This window comes from Oncorhynchus masou, chromosome 12 (assembly GCF_036934945.1).
Source record: "Oncorhynchus masou masou isolate Uvic2021 chromosome 12, UVic_Omas_1.1, whole genome shotgun sequence".
Classification (NCBI taxonomy): Eukaryota; Metazoa; Chordata; class Actinopteri; order Salmoniformes; family Salmonidae; genus Oncorhynchus; species Oncorhynchus masou.
Window position 1 is genome coordinate 31,096,706 of NC_088223.1, and position 16,233 is coordinate 31,112,938.

At 40.2% G+C, this 16,233-nt stretch overlaps 3 protein-coding genes across 6 annotated transcripts; 1 reads left to right on the plus strand and 2 right to left on the minus strand.

Annotated features, from left to right (window-relative positions):
- Positions 1–99: 99 nt before the first annotated feature.
- LOC135549841 (heat shock factor-binding protein 1) lies at positions 100–2,018 on the plus strand. Its single transcript, XM_064980179.1, has 4 exons — positions 100–208; positions 477–612; positions 701–767; positions 1,083–2,018. Exons 2-4 carry the CDS (start codon positions 568–570, stop codon positions 1,175–1,177), a joined length of 207 nt encoding a protein of 68 aa, XP_064836251.1. The 5' UTR covers positions 100–208; positions 477–567; the 3' UTR covers positions 1,178–2,018.
- On the minus strand, positions 1,635–7,354 carry LOC135549840 (thioredoxin-like protein 4A). 4 transcript variants are annotated; one of them, XM_064980178.1, is made up of 4 exons: positions 5,103–7,354; positions 2,908–3,087; positions 2,693–2,796; positions 1,635–2,015 (listed from the first exon to the last, which is right to left on the minus strand). In XM_064980178.1, exons 2-4 carry the CDS (start codon positions 3,058–3,060, stop codon positions 1,844–1,846), a joined length of 429 nt encoding a protein of 142 aa, XP_064836250.1. In that variant the 5' UTR covers positions 3,061–3,087; positions 5,103–7,354; the 3' UTR covers positions 1,635–1,843. The 4 variants fall into 4 exon arrangements, with proteins under 4 accessions (XP_064836250.1, XP_064836247.1, XP_064836249.1 ...); XM_064980175.1 differs by lacking the exon at positions 5,103–7,354 and adding an exon at positions 3,875–3,979; XM_064980177.1 differs by lacking the exon at positions 5,103–7,354 and adding an exon at positions 3,447–3,712.
- A 2,324-nt stretch (positions 7,355–9,678) lies between these two features.
- Positions 9,679–16,103, minus strand: LOC135549839 (thioredoxin-like protein 4A). Its single transcript, XM_064980174.1, has 4 exons — positions 15,970–16,103; positions 15,531–15,709; positions 13,316–13,419; positions 9,679–10,351 (listed from the first exon to the last, which is right to left on the minus strand). The coding sequence occupies exons 2-4, from the start codon at positions 15,681–15,683 to the stop codon at positions 10,180–10,182; spliced, it is 429 nt and encodes a 142-aa protein (XP_064836246.1). The 5' UTR covers positions 15,684–15,709; positions 15,970–16,103; the 3' UTR covers positions 9,679–10,179.
- Positions 16,104–16,233: the final 130 nt, after the last annotated feature.

The following is a 16,233-nucleotide window of genomic DNA, read 5'->3' on the forward strand; positions in this document are numbered from 1 at the left end:
CTCTTACATAAAGAAATGGCATGGAGAGTCCCAAAAGATCTGATACCCATTGAGCTCAGTTCAACACAGATAGGTGCATCATGGGTTAACTAGGTGTCAATGAGGGAAACGCCTACAGCTCAAAGCTAGAACATCTCGGGAAAAGTCAGCAACAGAAACTAATTGGAGTTTTAAACTATACAAACAGTAGCAGGCATGTCGTGAAACAGTAAGTTCAGCCTACCGTTCTGTAGTCCATTCTCATAAAACTTAGTTTAAGTTTGACTACCATTCTGTGCTATTTAACCACGCCTATTAGGATTACACAATGCCTTAAAGTTTCTAAATTATATATGTCTTTCGTCTAAAAACATCTGATTGTTAGCCTACTTAATGATTTATGAAAAAGGTATACACTATAGTTTTTATGGAGGCTACACACACTCTTTAGTAAAGTTCTCCGAAAGTATTGTTTCACACCCCCTTGTGCATTTCAGTTGAAACTGTTGCCAAGAACGACCCGCAGCGTCAGGGACGCACAGCTTCAAAGACAAATCCCATTGATTTTGAAACGACAGCTGAATCAGGATGACGGAATCCAATTCAAAAGCTGCAAAAGAATTGACAGAAATTGTACGTTTATTTTCTGTATAGCTTTTTTCTTACGCCGATGGTCACATTGGTATCTGAGAAATAATCGTTTGTGTTGTCTCTCCCACAGATGGAAGCGACTATGCAGAATCTTCACAGTAAATTTCAGAGCATGTCTGACCAGATTGTTTCAAAAAATATCCTTTATCACACCTTACTACTAGCAACCGTCTTATTGAATGACTAGCTGCTATTGAATAATGGTATCTAATAGCTACCAGTTGAGCTTATAAACAGAAATCACGAATTCAAGCAAGACCAAATCTCAAAATTGCAGCTATTTTTTTAATCAGATTAAGAAAGGGCTTTATATGAAAGGCCTAATCTAGTGGATTTGAGAATAAAATATGAATTTAATTTATTTTCTCTATAAATAAATGTTTAATGTACAACCTAGACACAGTGTATAATAATAACTACATATATTGCAAGACTGCCCTTAACCAACCCACTGGATGACATGGGGACTCGAATTGATGACCTGGAGAAGAATGTTGCCGACCTCATGACCCAGGCTGGTATGGATGAGCAGCAGACTCCTAAGTGACCAAGCCATCAGGTTAACACACATCAGATCAGCTAACTTCACTTGATTTCTGAGGTTCCACTAAAGACAGATGTGGCATGACAAAAGGCCACACATAGGCAGGTTATTACTGATCTATTGTTATGTAACAGCCTATGGCATTTGCTTTCTCATTGTGGGGGATTTTACCATGTAAACACAATACATTGTGTTGTATTATAGAAAAAACTATGTTTATTCAACTGTTCATAAACAATACGATCGGGTTGAAGAATTCCAAGTCTTTCCTGTCATCGCAGCACTACCCATAGCATTTGAGAAGAAACAAGTCACATATACATACAGATTAAACATATGGGCCAATTTCAACACTTTCAATGGAGATTCCTTATTGAGAAAGAAGCTAGTCCTTGACTTAATAATCAATCTGGATCCAAGAATACAGGCTGTGAAGTGATAACTAAATGGCAATATAAAATATGAGCATAACATTTATTAAATCAAAGACACCAAATTATGTTTTTTATAACTGCTGTTGAAAAAAGATGACTTGGCTATAACATAAAAGAGAGCAGGACACCTCGATCGGAGCCTTTTTGTAGTCCAGCTGTCTAGAAAGTCTCATAATGAAAGGACAGATTTGCTCCCATTGGGCTTCACACAAAGCAATGGAAAGGGAAGAACCAATCAGTATCTGTATTTTGTGGAGTAGTCCTTAGGAGATACGACCAGACCTCGTCCTTTTCTCGCCCCTCGGTAAACGGTCTCAACAATGTCAATCATCTCCTGCTTGTCCTCCATGGTCCAGTTGATCTTGTTGTTGTTACCAGTCCCCAGATCTATCATGATGTGCTTGTTCCTGGAAGAGTATAGAAAGAATATTTCAGTTTTCACAAAAAGAGGGCAGCAAAGATGGGAGCAGGCTGTCCACTGAAGCAGCTTGGAGCTGGTTGTATTAAAGACATGATCAGGAACCTGGGCGACTAGTATTTTTTAAACCTCACAATTTGGGTTGGATGTGTCAATGTGTAGCTCATACATGCAATAGATTTTTACATTTTAATAATTTAGCAGACACTTTCATCCTGAGTGACTTACAGTAGTGAGTGGATATGTTTTTGTACTTTTTCCATACTGTATAATCTAGGAGCAGAATGACTGTTTTTACCTCAATTAGCTACGAAATCCCTAGTTTGAAAGCAACGTTGTGCTGTGCCATTTCCACCTACATTTTACCCCACGTGGGCCAGCCCCCTAGCAATTTGAGTTCTAGCCAATGAGCTTCAGTCTCTCGTCATTTGAGTGACAGCTAACAGGATGCACACAGCAGAGCAATGACAGTGCATATACGAGACAAAGAAATCCCAGCCAGCCAAACCCTCCTAACCCAATTGTGCGCCGCCTCATTGGTCTCCCGGTCACCGCCAACAGGGTCTGTGTTTACTAAACCCATTTTTGGAACCTGGTAAATGTTTGCATCAAATCTAGAGATTGGTTTGAAATGGAGGTGCAGCCTGATGACAACGTGAAACTCACCTGAAGAGTAACATGACGGTGCAAGGATCATACAACTCGTACATCTTGTTGAAGTCCGGCACCGCTGTGATGTCCACCAAATAGATGACTGCAAAGTTTTTCACCTGTAGGGAAGAATAGTGATGTTTGTACAGTAAAAATAGCAACGTTCAGTTAAATGTCTTCACAAATGTGAAATCCAAACATCAACAATGGTACAGTAAAATGCATATTACCTTTTCAGCTACGCTGTACAACACCTCGTCCATTTTCATACATGTTGGGTCCCAATCGTGGCCAAACCTAATAACCAGGACTCTGTCCTCCTCGGATAGAATGGCTTGGTCGACCTGCCAGCCGTTGTGGAGATGCGGCAGCATGTACGACATCTTGATGCTGCAGTGTTAACATGTATCCTGGGAGAGTAATGTTGGGAAGTAACACGTTTGGTTAGTTAGCTAGCTAACGTTATAGCGAAATACTTGATATCTGGGCTGGATCTTGTCAACAATGTTTACTAAAGTAAGCTACATATACTGTGTACACCGTTGTTCTCAACAAAAAGTAACAAATGCCGCTAACAGAAGACCACTTTCTTTAGATATTAACTAAGATATTGATAATTAAAAAGTATTAGAAGCCTGGCTAGCTAGAAACATGGCTTAACTAGCTAGCATGCCTGTCTTGGTATCTGCTAGAAAGTGAGAGTTGCATTTTTTTTATTTAACTAGGCAAGTCAATAAATAACACATTCTTATTTACAATGACTGCTTACGCCGGCCAAACCCGGACGACGCTGGGCCAATTTTGCGCCGCCTATGGGACTCCCAATCGCGGCCGGTTGTGATAAATCATGGATGAATGGACTCATATTTTGTAATGAAACAGCAGGAAGCAGGTCTCGAACCCTCGACCTTCTAGCCTGAAGTCCAGCGCGCTATCGAAAGTGCCGCAAAAGCATGCTCGTGCTGCAAAGTCGATTTCCGCGCTTATAAACCCAGGGTCGTTACACACACACACATATATAATATAAATATTATATATTTATATAAATATATATATATAATATAAATATATAGTTGGCTTAGTTAAGGCTTTGGCGCTAAATATAATTTCGTACGGTAAGCGTATATATATATTTTTTTAATATATATATAAATAAATATATTAAAAATATATATATATAAATATATATACGCTTACCGTACGAAATTATATTTAGCGCCAAAGCCTTAACTAAGCCAAACTGTTAGCTTGGGTCTATTCAGACTGTACTCTCTTTGTTCCGTTGTGTGAAAAGATTAACGACATAAAAACCACTTCTGTTGTTTACGCTTGCGCATTACGTCACTAAAAAAGCGACAAAACGAACAGACGGTGCATAACATACCGCTAGCTGGCTAAACAGATACAAATAAGTATGCATCAGTCTCTTTTACAATAGCACACTTTGGTTAGAGACCACCTAACTCACAGATAATTCTCTTAAACATAAATTACAGCAGGGAAATATTCATTCATAAGAAATAAATGATTCTGCACAATTCAGCAACAACGCATTAGTAGGCTCAAACCTTCAAGTATAAATAAATGTTTTGTTTCGCAAGGACTAAACCCAACAGGTATAGTACACACGAAAACTGACAATCAAGTGACACAGGAAGAAGGTGAAAAAAGAACAGAAATAAATACATCCAGAAAGAAATTAGCATATTAAAATCAAGTTAAAAACACCAGGGGATTTTTTTCCCCCAAAAATAATATTTCACAAAATGACTCGACAAAAGAAAGAAACAAAACGCAACATAACAAGGGCGAGGAAAGAAAAGGTGAATGTTACTATTTCTTCGGGAAATGTACCTTTTCTAGTTTAGTCATATTTATCCTGATGTACCCTGATGAAGACAGTTTGGCTGTCAAAACGTTAAAATTGCATCTGCGCTCCTAGTGCGCGGCTCTCCTTTTTCAATAATTTATTTTAGCTACCTTAGAAGTGTTTACTTTGGAGCCTGACTAACATCTATTGAGTAGCAATGTCCCATACATTGAATGCCCAAATAAATTGGAGGTATCTACAAATCAAGTGCTGAAGCCACATTATCCAAAAGGCTACATCTAATCGTTTTTCCTCAAATTAAAATGTTAATGATTCGATTCTCCACGATTGATCTGGATCCCAACTAAAATAATGGCAAAGTGAATCATTCGTTTCGTCAAAAGAATAGTTGCACCTTTTTTGAAAGATTCATATGATTCATTTAATCAAATTTGTATGGCCTTATTCGCTAGTATCGGTGGAACGTTTTTTGGGTCATGGCGAAAACATGAATTCATGCTATCAATCGCTAAACAAACTAGAGGGTACAATATATGTTTTGAATTGGCTACCTAGTTAGTCTATTCTCTTTCATATTGTATAAACAAGGCCTACCTGCCACGTCCGACTGTCTCTCTCTCCTTGAGCGACGGCCCATTCATCTCGCACACACGCAGGTGATGCTTGCAAACACTAAGTGTCATACCGATCCTGGATGATATGCTGATTATTTGATCAAAATAAATAACTTTCTCAATAAATTGCATTAACAGAAATTATCATTGGAAAGGGCACAATGTTCGCTCACCATTTAACATTCTTAGTTTTATTAAGCAAGTTTAAAAACATTGACGTTTCGGCCTTCAGAATAATCAGAGGGAATGGGCATGCGGAAGACAATGAGGGAGAAAACTCTTCAGCTGGTGGTGCTGAGAGACGATGTGATAGACCATACACGTTGGTACTCAGGTTGTGGTGTACTATGGTCAATGTCGCCACCTAGTGATGAAATACAGAAGTGGAACCAGTAAAAAGCCATTTGAAAACTGGGCAAGCTTTTTTCAAATACAGAAGGTGTAATTGACATACAACCATTACTATATAATACACATTGAATATGTTGGGTATTGAAAAAATAAACAGTGCTAAGCAAAACTAGAGATAGCAACAAATATCAAAAGATTAGGCAAATATGCACTAACTAAACCAGTTAGACCTGAGTTAGCTTCCTCCATGTGTGGCACGGGAACAACAAACAGATGGGGCCCTTCACAAAAGCATACTGTAGTCCTTCTCTAGGTTAAAACCTCTGGGAACTAAAATATCTAAGAAATGGATCCAGAACGTCTTTCTGTGACTTTCCAAAATAAAATAACTCACAAAGCAAGTGTCCTCGGTCTTTGAAATGGAGGGCTGCTGGGCTGTTGTGGTCAGCACATCGAATGGCCGACACTTCGATTGCTCACACGGGCAACGAATCGCATAGATCACATTGCGAGAATTGAAATTGATGGTACTTTTGTTTTTTATGCCTCGACCCAATCTGGGGTACGAGAAACTTTTATACGTTTGGTGTACTGGCATTGCATACAATTGCCACATGTAGTTGCCAGGGGGAATAACGAGGAGACTGGTTTTGTTTGCGCTTTGGCTGGCGGCGGATCAGCCAGCTTTGTCTTTAGCTCTATGGTAAGTGGCCGCAGGAGGCTGTTGAAATGAACTAGATAGTGCTGAATTTGAGTGTAAAATATGCCAATGTTTTTTTGTGATGCCTAGTAGTTCTGGACTTTATAGAGTGTAGGTAGTGACCAGTTGGATGGAATGTCTATCTCTATGGCTTGTGGACTTACTCAGTAGTTGTGCTCTAGGAACATCAGTTCTGAGTGTGGAGGAAATTGTTTCTGTCAGTGTTCTTTCTGAATAGATCAGATGAGAGGAAGGTACCTGTTTTGGTGATGCATACATCCAGGAAGTCTAGTCCTCCCTCATCAAGTTCCATAGTGAAGCACAGGTGTCCTTTAATGAAATTATTCGGAAGAAGGGTATTGAAGGCAGAAACATCAATCTTTTAAACTGGCTTAATAAAACACATGTTTAATGTAGAGAGAGTTGCGCCTTTTCCTTTCCAATGACTTCTAACATTTTTAGGTTGCACCTCGACACTATGATTGAGCATCCGCCATTACTTTTCCAGGTCTGGAAAACAATGATTTTCTTGACCGTATGAACTCTATAAATACTATTCATGCAACATTTCATTTAGAGCTTAATTGAGTGCAACAATTAGGGCTGGCACAATTACCGTATAACTGTGTAACCAACGGTTATGAATAAAGACAATCAAAATCAAATCATTGTAACCGTAAAAAAATAAAATAATAATTGTTGGAACCAACAGCTGATTTAAGACGGGACAGCAGGGCAGTTGTGTGGCAATTCGACTGGTAAACTCTTGGGTACCCTCGCAATGGCTACTTGGTTTTGTGATGCAATAATTTCCATTGTAGTGTAAAATGTTGATTCAAATTATGTTAACTGATGTGCCTCATGGAATGGAATGTATTTTTTGAACTGTCAGTGGAGTTAAAATAAATCAGATGGATACACTTCCTGCTTTTACTTCGTGCAATGGCTGCTAGTCCAACCATTATGCCATCACTAGCTAAGTTTCAATGAATTTTTCCAGTGATCTGTCGACATTTTAGATGTTAGCATAGAAAAGATACAATTGTCTACTGCGGTGAGTTTCCATTGAACAATCTTGTGTCGATAAAAACAGCTGGACTCAATGATATCACACCAACAAATAAAACGTTGTTGCAAAAACCTAAGTGTCCATTTTTTTTAAAATACCCTATTAGGCAAATTCTGCATTAATAAATTAGCTAGTCTGAATGCCCTCCCACATACAGTATCTGTTTCATGTCTCCGGTATCCAGTGAAAGCCAGAATCAATTCATATGCCAATTTGCCATAATTATCACGTTCGAACAAATCGCCACGGTGAAATCTGCACTCCTGTAGATCTGAAATAATTGGATAGTGAAAATTGCATCCACTCAAGCAGAAAAGCAAGGTGAAGCAATTCAGGCATTCTTGAACTCCAAATAAACATTTTTATATTGAAAAAAAAAAAAAATAACTTCACAAGCAGTAGGCATTTAGAATGGACATGGCGGCACCCCACGGGAGGTAAATCATTGGATCCGATTCAATACAATCTAAGGACTGTAACCATACATTTGATTTATTTATGCCCATGTCATGTTTTTACTTCCATCTGGTTATATAGTCACCCTGTTAACATAAGTTATGGATTTCGTACAGAAAAAGTGTTTGCAAATGCAACTGGGGCCATGACATTAAGTGCCTCGCGTACCTTCAACATTATCCTGCAATCATTTATTCTAAAAAAAAAAAAAACTGGTTTCCATCATAATTTGTCACAATAAGGAAAGTGCGACAGAAGAATCCACCTGTCGAACTCATACATTCATTTTGTTGTCGATCTTACGAAATTGTATCCTTTATCGGCTGTTCCCATTACACGTAACAATTTTTGTTTCTGCAGCATTGCTTTTGTTGAATAAACCCGAGTCAATGGAAACCTGCCTATAGACATGAATGCATCCCCAGCCGCGCCCTCAGAGCATGCGCAGACCAGAAGGCTGGGGATGCCGTCTGGGGATGCCGTCTGGGCCTGCAGATGGAACAGTAGTGGAGAGGGTAGTAAGTTAAGTTCCTCGGCATACACATCACAGACAAACGGAATTGGTCAGCCCACACAGACAGCATCGTGAAGAAGGCGCAGCAGCGCCTCTTCAACCTCAGGAGGCTGAAGAAATTCGGCTTGTCACCAAAAGCACTCACAAACATCTACAGATGCACAATCGAGAGCATCCTGGCGGGCTGTATCACCGACCTGGTACGGCAACTGCTCCGCCCACAACCGTAAGGCTCTCAAGAGGGTAGTGAGGTCTGCACAACGCATCACCGGGGGCAAACTACCTGCCCTCCAGGACACCTACACCACCCGATGTTACAGGAAGGCCATAAAGATCATCAAGGACAACAACCACCCGAGCCACTGCCTGTTCACCCCGCTATCATCCAGAAGGTGAGGTCAGTACAGGTGCATCAAAGCTGGGACCGAGAGACTGAAAAACAGCTTCTATCTCAAGGCCAGACGACTGTTAAACAGCAACCACTAACATTGAGTGGCTGCTGCCAACACACTGACTCAACTCCAGCCACTTTAATAATGGGAATTGATGGGAAATGTAAAATATATCACTAGCCACTTTAAACAATGCTACCTAATACAATGTTTACATACATATGAGATGAATAATGTAGGGTATAGGTATATACTGTACTCTATATCATCTACTGCATCTTTATGTAATACATGTATCACTAGCCACTTTAACTATGCACTTTGTTTACACTCATCTCATATGTATATACTGTACTCGATACCATCTACTGTATCTTGCCTATGCTGCTCTGTACCATCACTCATTCATATATCTTTATGTACATATACTTTATCCCCTTATACACACAAGTGTAAGACAGTAGCTTTGGAATTGTTAGTTAGATTACTTGTTGGTTATTACTGCATTGTCGGAACTAGAAGCACAAGCATTTCGCTACACTCGCATTAACATCTGCTAACCATGTGTATGTGACAAATAAAATTTGATTTGATTGCGGATGGCAGTTATATTCATTATAGTTTATTGGCAGCACATGCAGTCAGGAGCGGCGGGGAGGAGAAAATGTACATCAATATATTGTTTTGTTATTCAAACGGTTATTACGGTGACCGTGGTCATTTGGCTGGCCAATTACCATTATCCAAAATTCTATGACTGTCACAGGCCTAGCAACAATAGGAAGCCTATCGTCTCACAGCCAATAGGCTATATTAATGAGCATACAGCTACTGTAATTACGCAGCACAATCATTTCACATTTGCCAAAACGCAATTTGCGGGAAAACACCATTCTAAAAGCGAACCTGATGCAAGTGGTATGTGACAGATGACAATCCCTGTTAGAAATTTAGAAAGGGGAAATATGAAGATGCAACAACTAGGATAAGGGTTGCTAATATGACTAGGATTGTGGTTTTAGTTTGTGGACAACGAAATAAAGTTAACATGAAAAACAAAACAGGAGAGAAATGCTGGTTTCAATGAGTAAGCCTTTATAAAATAATTCCAATGGTCGGATTTTGGCATGGCTACTAAGCAATGCCTCAATATCAGGTAAAACATCCAGTTCTACAAAAATTAAGTATGTTTTAAACATGCAAACTGCCTGCAGCTCAGAGGGGTGGTGGGTGATGCCCTGTCTTGAAAGAAAAAAAAACACATTCAATGGAGATTTTTCATTGATAATTATTTTTAATAAAGGACTAGCCTTATTCTAGGAAACTGGCCTATGAAGTGATAACATCAAATATGAACATGACATTTATTAAATCAAATAACTAAATGGTGGTTTTCATAACTGTTGTTGAAAAAATATGACATGGCTGTAACATGATTTATAAAAAAATAAAATAGAAAGCAGGACACCTCCATCTGAGCCTTTTTGTAGTCCAGCTGTCTAGAAAGTCACACAATGAAAGGACAGATTTGCTCCCATTGGGCTTCACACAAAGCAATGGAAAGGGAAGAACCAATCAGTATCTGTATTTTGTGGAGTAGTCCTTAGGAGATACGACCAGACCTCGTCCTTTTCTTGCCCCTCGGTAAACGGTCTCAACAATGTCAATCATCTCCTGCTTGTCCTCCATCGTCCAGTTGATCTTGTTGTTGTTACCAGTCCCCAAATCTATCATGATGTGCTTGTTCCTTGAACAGTGCAGGGGAAAAGGGATATGTTTCACAGTCATGTAGGACTAAAAGAGGGGAGTTCTCAGTCAACTGAAGTAGCATGGGGCAGTTGTTTTCGCATCCCTTAGACAACTTCATTAATCATTTAATTTATTAATAAGCCGGGTCTAAGGGCAATCCATAGCAACAGCTTGTGAGATTTCGCCCGACCCTTTGCTGTACCTGTTGAGCAGCACGTGTCCCGTGTTGGATGGTATTCATACTTGGTAGATGGTTTTGATGGAAACACAATTGTTTGTATTGCAAGGCAGTGCCCAAGAAAGTATTAAATCCAATTGTTTGATGCTACCACCACCCACTCAAATCTAGCTGCAATATACATAGTTATTTTGTTGACCAGTACGTGGCAGCACTGTGCCCATTTTGTGTGGCTACTGCATGTGAACCACAGACAGGAAGTGGCATGACTGCGAACAGTCTGTTTACTTGTCTGAAGGCGAAAGCATGCCATCCGTGTGCAGTCACTGATGGAACAATGAGCCAGGTGTGTGTGTGTGTGTGTATATACACACAGCTCAAAAAAACAAAGGGAACACTTAACACAATGTAACTCCAAGTCAATCACACTTCTGTGAAATCAAACTGTCCATTTTAGGAAGCAACACTGATTGACAATAAATTTCACATGCTGTTGTGAAAATGGAAGAGACAACAGGTGGAAATTATAGGCAATTAGCAAGACACCTCCAATAAAGCAGTGGTTCTGCAGGTGGTGACCACAGACCACTTCTCAGTTCCTATGCTTCCTGGCTGATGTTTTGGTCACTTAAATGCTGGCTACATGAGTCTATAACCCACACAAGTGGCTCAGGTAGTGCAGCTCATCCAGGATGGCACATCAATGTGAGCTGTGACAAGAAGGTTTGCTGTGTCTGTTCGCGTAGTGTCCAGAGCATGGAGGCGCTACCAGGAGACAGGACAGTACATCAGGAGACGTGGAGGAGGCCGGAGGAGGGCAACAACCCAGCAGCAGGACCGCTACTTCCGCCTTTGTGCAAGGAGGAGCAGGAGGAGCACTGCCAGAGCCCTGCAAAATGTGCATGTGTCTGCTCAAACGGTCAGAAACAGACTCCATGAGGGTGGTATGAGGGCCCGACGTCCAGAGATGGGGGTTGTGCTTACAGCCCAACACCGTGCAGGATGTTTGGCATTTGCCAGAGAACACCAAGATTGGCAAATTCGCCACTGGCGCCCTGTGCTCTTCACAGATGAAAGCAGGTTCACACTGAGCACATGTGACAGACGTGATAGAGTCTGGAGACGCCGTAGAGAACGTTCTGCTGCCTGCAACATCCTCCAGCATGACCGGTTTGGCGGTGGGTCAGTCATGGTGTGGGGTGGCATTTCTTTGGGTGGGCCGCACATCCCTCCATGTGCTCGCCAGAGGTAACCTGACTGCCATTAGGTACCGAGATGAGATCCTCAGACCCCTTGTGAGACCATATGCTGGTGTGGTTGGCCCTGGGTTCCTCCTAATGCAAGACAATGCTAGACATCATGCGGCTGGAGTGTGTCAGCAGTTCCTGCAAGAGGAAGGCATTGATGCTATGGACTGGCCCGCCAGTTCCCCAGACCTGAATCCAATTGAACACATCTTGGACATCATGTCTCGCTCCATCCACCAACACCACAGACTGTCCAGGAGTTGGCGGATGCTTTATAGTCCAGGTCTGGGAGGAGATCCCTCAGAAGACCATCCCCCACCTCATCAGGAGCATGCCCAGGCGTTGTAGGGAGGTCATACAGGCACGTGGAGGACACACACACACACACACACACACACTACTGAGCCTCATTTTGACTTGTTTTAAGGTCATTACATCAAAGTTGGATCAGCCTGTAGTGTGGTTTTCCACTTTAATTTTGAGTGTGACTCCAAATCCAGACCGCCATGGGTTGATAAATTTGATTTACATTGATAATTTGTGTGATTTTGAAGTCAGCACATTCAACTATGTAAAGAAAAGTATTTAATAAGAATATTTCATTAATTCAGATCTAGGATGTGTTATTTTAGTGTTCCCTTTATTTTTTTGAGCAGTAATATATATATATATATACATACATACATCTGCTTGGCATTTCCATTCACTACCAAATACAGTAATCAGAGGAAGCACTGACTGGCAATAGGAAAATATGGAAGGAGATGGATTTTGGCAGACATTCTGCAAATTCTTTAATTGATGAAACATTTGAGCTCAAACAGTTTTTGGTTCCCAAAACTAGAATGTTAGAAACAGAGTGGACTACATTTGGTAAACTTTACCAATTGCCAAAGTTAATTTTTTTGTTTTTGTTTAGGAGTGCAAGGGACAATTGAGTTATTGCACACGTGCACTTCAGGGTAGGTGTTCCCTACCGGAAATGTGCAAATACATGCTAGAACGTGCCAATAGGATCTCGCTAGCTGGTGCTTGGCTCTGCCCCTCTTCTGCCCACTATGACTCATTTGTTCCCATTGGAAATGACAGGCTGTGGTCTATCTTGGGTTAGTTCAAAAAATATTTGGCACAGTTGTGGAATGCTTCTGAAAATAGATTGGATTTAATACCCTCTTGGGCACTGCTTGGCGATGCAAACAATAAGCTTTCCATCAGAAATGTCCACTGATTAAAAATACCGGCCAACACAGGATACATACTGCTAAAACAAGTAGTCATTGGCCGAATACTAATCTCACATGCTTCTCCTATGGTACGCCATAAGGCGGAACACGTTACTGTGCTGTTAAACTGTACTTCCTGTATACATGACGTCAAGCTTCGTAGGTCTAAGCATCCGTTTTCACAGCTAGCCTATATGGTATGAGAGCCTGTATTTGCTACACCCATTTTTGTTGAACATTTGCAACAATTTAGCAAGTCAAAAATAGATTGGTTTACAGGGCTAGGTCAGACATGATGACAACTTGAAACTCACCTGAAGAAGAACATGACGGTGCAAGGATCATACAACTCGTACATCTTGTTGAAGTCCGGCACCTCTGTGATGTCCACCAAATAGATGACTGCAAAGTTCTTCACCTGTGGGATGGGATAATGATGTTCACAACTTTCAATCAAATGTCTCCACAAATAGAACTGTGGCAGTCACGGAATTGTCAGCTGGTGATTGTCAAGCAACTACCTGTCAGTCTCATGGTAATTGACCATTAATTAACAAACATTTAGCATCTCCTGATTTCCACAAGCAACTGATGCAGACCTTTGGAACATCTACAATTGAAAATGTATAATACATCTGTGTAATATATCCTACACCTTCACAATAAATCCATAATTTATTTTAGACGGGTCTAAAGAAGCACGATATGAAGGAAATGTAGTCTATTTCAGAAGAACAGAATAGCATACTCCGAGTTGTCTTTATGTTAGGTCCTGATCTGGCTATGCCAAATGGCTGTGGGCTACACTAGTTCATTTAACAGACAAGATTTTCTTAAAATACGGTACCATTATTTTATAGTATGAAGAATACAATTGAACAAAGCTGAATAAAATAGAAAGGATATTTTCACCAAATTATTTGAGGGAGTGCCACAAGCAGCTATTCTGTGTTGAGCGGTTAACAAAAATAGGTACTCCTATAAACTTAATTTAGTTATTAATGTAACTATAGTTGTTCTACAAATGTTGGGCTATATGTTTTTATTTTTAATACATTGTAAGGCTGCATGATGTGACTAATGATGATTTTGAAATTAAAGTCACTTGAAAAGGCATGAGCTCTGCTTTGTTTTTTTTTTTTTGCATAGGCTGTACACACTTCAGTCTCATTCACAATTTGACAAGCACTTGATAATGCCTCACATTTCCAACACACCCCTCACTCATGACTCCCCATCACATGGGTATTTCTCACAGGCTATAAGTGATAACAGTAACACATCGGTAACGCAACTGTGCGTGTCCTTATCCAGTTCTGAAGTGCATATTGAAAATATTGGATGAACTGTACACATTTAGTTTGTCAGCCAACAAGATGAGTAGGCCTAACAAACATCAAAAGCACAAGCCTATGTCAATCTACTAACCCCAAGAGTACATAAATAGACCTACTCTATGCTAAAAAATAAATATTCCAAACATAGCCTGGGACACGATAGATCCCAAATTAATACAACCACTAGCATAAAATATTTTTTACGCAAATGTGGCTGATGCAACAGATCAGAACGTTTAGCCTAAAATGCTAATAAACTATTTCTTCACATTATAAACTCAGCAATACACACACTAACACACACGACTATAAGGCTATAAGCGCACATGTTCCATTTGCGGGAAGAAAGAAAAAAAATGACCGCAAACGTGATTATGTATGTAATTCTTTTATTATAAAAGGTGCATTTCTATGGTGAAAATTATCTTCCCCAAGCTGGAAACTCACGCGGGGCGTATTTATGGCAGTTAGGCTCTACACCCCTTGTAAAGCGGGTTCATGTGCTTAATGATTTGAAGTGATTTGGCTACTTTAGTTTTGTACAAACTTTATCAAAACATATAGACTGATTCGAAAAAGTGACCCCAAAAAAGGCAGTTTGTTGCCTTACGCTCTTGCCTTACGTTCTTTACATATACTAAATAATGTGTGAAATTTGTTTTAATTTAGAATGGACCATTATCATGCACCCGTCTCAAAACATCTATGCACTTAAATAGCAAATGGAGGACGTTTTTCCCGTGGTTTATTTTCATGCCAGCCAGGTAGGCTATACTCCTGTTGTAAATATAAGCAATGTGCTTAATATTAGGACAGTTGATAAATAAATATAGGAGGCCTAGCCTATAGAAAGCTGATGTGCGCCTCTTTTTAAAAGGCCATCAGACGTTCTCGTGCAATTGCATAGCCCATAGAAATGTTGTGCATCATGGCTGTCATTACTTGCTTGATTAGATTTTCAATTACATTGTCAGAGTGATTAGAGAGACAAGAGTACTGAATAGCAAGCAGTTAGCAAGTTTGGAAGGCTACTAATGACCATCAGCATCAGATCTTGGAAAAGCCTGATTACCGTGACTAAATGGTCACGTGAAATTTGATTGCCTGTGTCGCGATAATACGGTCACGCAACAGCCCTATTCACAAATCTGAAATACAAACAGCAACAATGATATAATAACATACATCTTACCTTTTCAGCTATACTGTACAATACTTCGTCCATTTTCATACATGTTGGGTCCCAATCGTGTCCAAACCTAATGACCAGGGCTCTGTCCTCCTCGGATAGAATGGCTTGGTCGACCTGCCAGCCGTTGTGGAGATGCGGTAGCATGTACGACATCTTGACGCTGCAGTGTCAACACGTATCTTGGGAAAGTATAGTAAGATTAAATGTTGGGAGTCACCTTTGTTTACAACTTGTTACAACTGTTTTTCTGAGCTACGTGTTGTTACTATCTCGAACAGCAGAAACCCCGTTTCTTTATAGATATAAATTAGAAGCCCAGCTACTAACTAGCTAGCTAAGCTAGCATAGCTGGTTTGGACATTTACAGAAAGTCAAAGTTGAAAGACCTCAACCAATATTAAAGAATATAAAATGTGATTTGGTTTCAAAACACACTTACCGTATGAAATACTCAAACTCCAAAGCCTTAAACTGAAGCAAACGGGAACTCTTGGTCTGTAGTGAAAAGACGAAGACCAGGAAAACGTCGTGTTTACGGTCGCGCACTGTCACTTATAAAGCGACAGTAAAAACGGACGGCGCATACCAATCGCGTCAATGTCTGCCACTGGCTCAATGCACTGGCAACACAGAAACATAATTATGATCTTTATAGATAGCCATTCCCTGTATTTCTTTCTTTTACAGTAGCCCACTTTGGTTA

Bases quoted from the DNA above. Each gene is read 5' to 3' on its own strand.
- LOC135549841 (XM_064980179.1), top strand. From the start codon at position 568: ATGACGGAATCCAATTCAAAAGCTGCAAAAGAATTGACAGAAATT. The intron at 613-700 runs GTACGTTTATTT...TCTCTCCCACAG, and splicing joins CAAAAGAATTGACAGAAATT to ATGGAAGCGACTATGCAGAA. The intron at 768-1,082 runs ATATCCTTTATC...TAACCAACCCAC, and splicing joins TGACCAGATTGTTTCAAAAA to TGGATGACATGGGGACTCGA.
- LOC135549839 (XM_064980174.1), bottom strand. From the start codon at position 15,683: ATGTCGTACATGCTACCGCATCTCCACAACGGCTGGCAGGTCGACCAA. The intron at 13,420-15,530 runs GTAAGATGTATG...CCCATCCCACAG, and splicing joins TGTACAGTATAGCTGAAAAG to GTGAAGAACTTTGCAGTCAT. The intron at 10,352-13,315 runs GTGAGTTTCAAG...GCACTGTTCAAG, and splicing joins ACCGTCATGTTCTTCTTCAG to GAACAAGCACATCATGATAG.
- LOC135549840 (XM_064980178.1), bottom strand. From the start codon at position 3,060: ATGTCGTACATGCTGCCGCATCTCCACAACGGCTGGCAGGTCGACCAA. The intron at 2,797-2,907 runs GTAATATGCATT...TCTTCCCTACAG, and splicing joins TGTACAGCGTAGCTGAAAAG to GTGAAAAACTTTGCAGTCAT. The intron at 2,016-2,692 runs GTGAGTTTCACG...ATACTCTTCCAG, and splicing joins ACCGTCATGTTACTCTTCAG to GAACAAGCACATCATGATAG.